At 39.6% G+C, this 6,610-nt stretch overlaps 1 protein-coding gene across 1 annotated transcript; it reads right to left on the bottom strand.

The window, feature by feature from the left end:
• Nucleotides 1–1,629: 1,629 nt before the first annotated feature.
• Nucleotides 1,630–4,481, bottom strand: LOC122005832 (lysine histidine transporter 1-like). The gene is made up of 5 exons (XM_042561056.1): nt 4,376–4,481; nt 2,199–2,501; nt 2,006–2,097; nt 1,840–1,908; nt 1,630–1,728 (listed from the first exon to the last, which is right to left on the bottom strand). Exons 1-5 carry the CDS (start codon nt 4,479–4,481, stop codon nt 1,630–1,632), a joined length of 669 nt encoding a protein of 222 aa, XP_042416990.1.
• Between the last annotated feature and the right edge of the window lie 2,129 nt (nt 4,482–6,610).

The raw sequence follows: 6,610 nt of genomic DNA, 5'->3' as shown, positions 1-6,610 counted from the left end.
TCAGGGACAGAATCGAGCAATTTTTTTACCAACGAGGAATCTTCAAGCGTGTCACCAAGGGTGGAGAATTTGCTGCTTAGGGCGCTGAGTTTGCCAGCAAACTCATCAATCGTTTCGGTCTCTTTCATCCGGAGAGCGTCAAACTCGCTCTTCAATGTTTGTACACGTGCCTTCTTCACCCGATCACTACCAAGATATCTCGTCTTCAGGCTGTCCCAGACATCTTTCGCTGTCTTCTTTGTTGCAATTTGGAGAAGGATGTCTTCGGGGACACACTGCAAGATGTATGCGCGTGCCTTTTTGTCCTTCTTTGCATCCACCTGGGCTCCTTCCGCTGGCTCCACCGCCTCCCAGACTCCCTGGGCATCAAGGATCGCCTCTGTCTTTATTGCCCACACAGTATAATTGTGAGGACTTAGCATCGGATAGGGAAATGACACTCCGCCGTTCTCCTTTACTGGGATGCTCGACATTTTATGTGGAATCGTGGATTCTTGGGTGTTCTATACTGACTTGGCTCTGATACCAAATGTTGGCCTAGAATAGGATACGATAGCACACAACACCCAAGAACAAAACAAGAAGAATAGGACAAAATAGAAACTTCACTAATGAAAGGAAACCTTACAATGAGATAAGATACTACATGCCTCTCGACCCTTTATATAGCATCACAAATGCTATGAGCACGAACCATGAGATCCACAAAAATAGGATCTAGATGAGATCCACAAAAATAGGAAGACTAATTCTAGACTTTATCCCTTAAAGCTAGGAAAGTTTATCACTGCTAATGTAAAGAAAGAAAAAATACGTAGCTAAATAACATGTCTGGATTATACTCACAGGCTTCAGCAATCTCCAAGAGGACAGATGGTAACAAATTCGAAAAGAGGATGCGGAAAATACTGGTGATTGTGCCTAACGCCAAGCTAAACGTCACGATCGCTATTACGCTGGAGATCATGGAAGAGGACGACATTCTTTACTCGACAATAAGGACGAGGAATTCTGCTCGAAATTAAGAGTTGTGAAAAGATCGCTGGAGAAGACGAGGATTCAGAGCAATGATAAAAGAAGTTGCTTCCTGTCTGTCCGGACTGTCCCCCGTTTTAAAGAAGATGGGCGCGCGGGAGCAGTTAGCCTTTTTCGCGATTCGTTATATTTTGCCGGGTCACGGATACCAGCAATCAAAATTTATAAAATTAATTAAGATGATTAATCGCAATCGCCAATTCCAATACATAGGCAGGCCTAATTAATAAGGTTAAATTTATTTCGGAAAAGATAATAAATTTGGATTTCTGATAAAAAAAATCAATTTCAAATAAAAATATGGGGCGCCTCAGGCTGGATCATCACAATCACATATCCTCTGCGCCCGCGTCCCCTGCACCCTCTGCGCCCGTCGCTACACGACAAAAAAAAAAGCACGTGCTTAGCAGGCTGTCGACTCAACGGCTATATCTAGGAAAGTCCTGATCGGTCTGTGGACCGATCAGGCCATAGGTGGATCGGTCCACAGACCGATCAGTACCTGGACCGATCAGGCCATAGCCTGATCGGTCCAGGAAAGTCCTGATCAGTCCACAGACCGATCCCCTATCTTCACTGTTGCCTCTGATCGGTCTACGAGTAGAACTTGTAAGTCTTGGCATTTATGATGATCTCTTGCAATCCACCAATAGGAGCCAAGATCATAAGCAAGACCCCGAGAATTATGCAGATCTGAGGGGTAAAAAAAGCGAAACAATGTGAACGAAGAGATAATATTCATCTTCATTATTAATTTTGATAGTCATTCTAATATTCAACGAAAGATGTTCTTGACTTGCTTACCCAATTAGTGATCCAAGATAAGCTAAACCTTCTGGGTTTGTAAATAGCAAGCCACATGATGCAAGGAAGCTGGAATCATCGATCGATCAGAAAGATAGAGGATTAATGGCAATATCAAATGGTTTGTTACAATGTGAACTGTAAGGTAAGTGTGTGGAGCACTCACGAAGTATGTGGTCGGGGCGAATGCGAATCCGCCGAAGAAAGAGAGTAGGCCGCCGAAGAAGGGGAAGGTCATGCCGATGAACATGGTGAATGCTGCAATAGTTCACAGACCAAGGAATTTAGCTCTGCTCGACGATTTATTGAATGGAATCGTTAAGTGTGAGTGAGGAAATCAATGGAGCAGGGAGGCTTACCGACATAAGCACTTCGTGTTATCAGGCGAAGAGTTAGGCCAGGAGGAAAGCGAAGCTCTTTGACCAGATAGCTCTCCATCATGTCGAACACAGGCATCGCGTAGATCTGCAGGAGCTCTGCGTCGTCGGCTGGAGAAGAAGCGGAGATGGCTTTTTCGGCGGGCGAAGAGGAGGTCTCGCTTAGGATTTTCTTATTTTTTTTCGTGCTAAGCACGTGCTTTTTTTTTGTCGTGTAGCGACGGGCGCAGAGGGCGCAGGGGACGCGGGCGCAGAGGATCCGGTCTCTAAGAAGAGAGGCTGAAGCTAGGATATAAATGAGTCAAATTATTCATCGCTCGTAAATGGTTCAGTCAAAACTTGACTCGAATTTAAAGTTGATCGAGCTTGAGCCGGGCTTTAGTTGGATTGATTATAAATTGCGTCAAGTTCCAGTCTAATTATTATTAGTTCGATGACACGTCGAGCCAAACAAACTAATAATAATATATATGTTTTTATAATATATAATATATTAATTTATTTATTAAAAAATAATTAAAAAATTTAATCTCGAGCTTAAGTCCATAATTAAATATCATGTCGGAGCTCAACTTTAGAGGCTCGAACAAGCTTAAAAAATCAACACAATTAAAATAAAATAATTTTTATTTCTTAATTTTTAAAGAAACCTTAAAAAGTCTAAAAATTAAGCACCATTTAGAATAAATAATCAACACAAAAAATAATAAAAATACGCTAGGTATTGTTGATCATAAGTAAAGTGCAAAGTTATAGCATATCGTAGCATAGAAAGCACAAGGACACTAAGCACGGGAATGAATATGAGATTGAGTGAACTAGTTATTTGTAAACTGTGTCTTGAGACTTTTTATATAGCCTTTATTTTGTTACTGACATGGAACCTCTAGCTGACTAGAACCTCCTCGGTCGTCTAGAAGCTACTGATGTAGCTGCAACATCTATCCAATAGATATTACCAATCGTGCTCTCCGATCGCTAGGTGGCCCTCAGGTCACCTCGAGAAGGGTCAAATATGTTCTTAAACTGACTCTCTCGGATCGCTAGTTAACATCATCTCCCGGTCGCCCCAAAATAGTCGTCTGGACTCTCTGACTTCCCTCGTCGAGAGTTATCACTAGTCAGTTTTCCCGAACTCCCTTCGATGGCCTAGAACTGTCAAACTTTACGTAATGAGTATGATAGAAAATGTAAAGTTATTCATACTTACTTTGGGTTTAAATGTTTAGATCCTAGTTGACTTATCTAGACTGAGTTGTCAAGGTATAGCTCCCAACTAATTTCACTTGGATTTATCTATCAAGCTTCAGCTTCCAACTTACTTCACTTGGACTTGTTTGTCAAGCTTCAACTCACAACTTACTCCACTTGAACTTGTTTGTAAGCCTTCAACTCCCAACTGACTTTAATTATACTTGATTCACCTAGTTCCCAATTATGACTTTATTGCTTAGTTTTCAACCAAGATTTAACTCATGCCTGATTCCCAATCAGAGTTCCAGTTGCCTATCTCTACTAAAACTTAGTCATAGATTGATTCCTAACCAAAATTTCTCTTTGCCTAGCTTCACTAGAACATTGTCACTGTTTGGTTCTCAACTAGGATTTTACCATTTGTCAAGTAATACAGTGCGTAAAGGAGGGGCTTGATAAGGCCAGGAGGTCAATAGTCAAGGAGACGTGATAATCAAAAGTCAAGGCGGCGTGGTAGTCAATAGTCAAGAGGACGTGACAGTCAACCGTTAAGGGAAGACAGGAGTTAGACCGCCTCGCATCATCAGCCGCATAATTCCTGATCGGTCACAGGCAGGGCAAGTCCCCAGATCTGAGACACTAGTTCTTGGCCTACTCCCGACCAATGTTGTCAAAATTGCGTTTTGACTCGTAAACTCGTACAAAATTGTGAGTTTACGTGTGAAAATCGAGTTAAAACGTGACAAAATTGTGTATTAAAGTAAAATCATGTATTAAAGTAAAATCGTATTAAAATCGTATATAAACTCGTAAAAACATGATTTTGAGAACGCTTTAATCAAGTTTAAGTCATTACTAAAATGAGGGCATTTTAGACAAAACCTTGTCATTTTGGTGAAGCAGAAAAATGAAAACAAAATAGATAAAATCAAGCCGAACTGCTTTTCGCCAAACAGAACACAAACCTTTGCCAAACATAAATCCTCGCCACGACGTCGCCGAACTACTTTTCCACATTGTCGTCCCCACGCTGTCTTCTCCACACCGTCGTCTCCACGCTGTCTTCTCCATGCCGTCGTCTCCTCCACATCGTCGTCTCCATCGCTAAATATTGTGGGAAGAATAAGTTAAATGTCAGGTTTGCTGTGACTTGTGATTCTCACTAATCTCAAGTAAGTGTTGATTGTAGCAAAATGTCGGGTTTGTCGCGAGCTAAATGATATTTGATATTCAATTTATTAAGTTTTGATTTTGATATTCTTTTAAGATAGAGATGTCATCTACAACTTCAAAGACTAAGGAAAAAAATGCTTCAGGAAGTAGAACTGATATAGGATGGCAGCATGGAGTCGATGTGGACAACAACTCAAAAAAGGGTAGGTGCAAATATTGTGACAAAACATTCAGCGATGGTATTTTTCGATTCAAGCATCACTTGGCCGGCACTCATAGAGATGTGGAGTCTTGTTTAACTGTTCCTGATGATGTGAAGAACAAAATGCGGTCAGTTATGGATAAACTTGCTAAAGTTGCTGACAAAAGAAAGAGAAAAAGTTATGGGATTGATGATTTGGATGATGAAGAGCCTTTACCAAAGGCAATAGAGAAGGGGAAAATGAAAATGGATACATTTTCTAGAAGTAAAAAAGGCAGTGATTTTGGTAGCACTCAAGCTACCATTAACCAAATGATGAAGAAGGAATTGCGAGATGAAGCTTGTCAAGAGATTGCTCGGTTCATATATGGATGTGCTATTCCTTTTAATTGTGTCAAGCATCCTTCATTTCAAAAAATGTTTGAGCTTGTTGGGAGATATGGATGTGGATTCAAGGCTCCCACGTATCATGAAGTGAGAGAGATGTTGAAGAAGGAAGTGAATCAAACTAAGGAGTTGCTTGAGGTGTACAAAGCTGAATGGAGAAAAATAGGATGTTCAGTCATGTCTGATGGATGGACAGATAAAAAAAAGGCGTTCAATTTGTAATTTCTTGGTAAATAGTCCAAGGGGAACTGTGTTTTTGAAATCTATTGATACATCCAATGTCTCAAAAACAGCAAAAAAGGTTTTTGAGATGTTAGATGAGATCATAGATGAAGTTGGTGGAGAAAATGTGGTTCAAGTAATCACTGATAATGCTGCAAACTACAAAGTGAGATGTTGATGGAAAAAAGGAAAAATCTCTATTGGACTCCTTGTACAGCTCATTGCATTGACTTGATTCTTGAAGATTTTGAGAAGAAATTGGAAGTTCACAAAGAAACTATTACCAAAGCAAGGAGGGTTGCTACTTACATTTATTCAAGGACTTTACTCATTTCCATGTTGAGACATTTTACAAAGAGTAGAGATTTGATTCGACCAACCACTACACGATTTGCAACTGCTTAACTTTTAGTTGTTTCAAAGAATTGAAGGTCTTTCTAATGACAATGTTCTCATCCCAATCATGGAAGACAAGTAGATTTGCTAAAATAAATGAAGGAAAGTGTGTTGAGCAAACTATCTCGGATAGTAAGTTTTGGCATAATGTGGTTGTATGTCTAAAGGCTGTTATTCCTTTAATTAAAGTGCTTCGATTGGTGGACTCAAAAGAGAACCCAGCTATGGGTTTCATTTGCAATGCAATGGATTGTGCCAAAGAACAAATACAGGCCAATTTTAATAATGTGAAGAGAAAGTAAGATACATTTTTATATTTCATTAATTTATTATCTATTATCATCAATAATTTATTTTGGTTTATTGACATATAAAATCATATTGTCCATTTAGGTTTCGGTCAATATTGAATATCATAGATGAAAGATGGGAACTTCAGCTACACATGCCATTACATGCTGCTGCTTATTTTCTTAATCCACAATACCGATATAGCCCAGATTTTAAAGTAAGTATGGAATTGAAACTTAATCTCTATCAGTGCTTGGATAGGTTGGTTACTTCTCAAAGTGATAGAGATAAGATAGATATTCAAATTGAGGGCTTCAAAAGTGCAAAAGGGTTATTTGGTATTAATGCTGCGATAGTAGCAAGGGACAAAAAAACACCTGCAGCATGGTGGGATTCTTATGGTGATGGGTGCCCTGAATTACAGAAGTTTGCCATTCGAGTTCTTAGTTTGACTTGTAGCTCATCTGGATGTGAACGTAATTGGAGTGCATTTGAGATGGTAATAATTTATATATACTATTTAGTTTAT

This window comes from Zingiber officinale, chromosome 1A (genome assembly GCF_018446385.1).
Source record: "Zingiber officinale cultivar Zhangliang chromosome 1A, Zo_v1.1, whole genome shotgun sequence".
In the NCBI taxonomy this organism is placed as follows: Eukaryota; Viridiplantae; Streptophyta; class Magnoliopsida; order Zingiberales; family Zingiberaceae; genus Zingiber; species Zingiber officinale.
This window is presented reverse-complemented; position numbering and strand designations above follow the sequence as displayed.

Bases quoted from the DNA above. Each gene is read 5' to 3' on its own strand.
- LOC122005832 (XM_042561056.1), bottom strand. From the start codon at position 4,481: ATGGAGAAGACAGCGTGGAGACGACGGTGTGGAGAAGACAGCGTGGGG. The intron at 2,502-4,375 runs GTTTGTGTTCTG...TTTATATCCTAG, and splicing joins AGGATTTATGTTTGGCAAAG to CTTCAGCCTCTCTTCTTAGA. The intron at 1,909-2,005 runs GTGAGTGCTCCA...CGATGATTCCAG, and splicing joins TCGCCCCGACCACATACTTC to CTTCCTTGCATCATGTGGCT.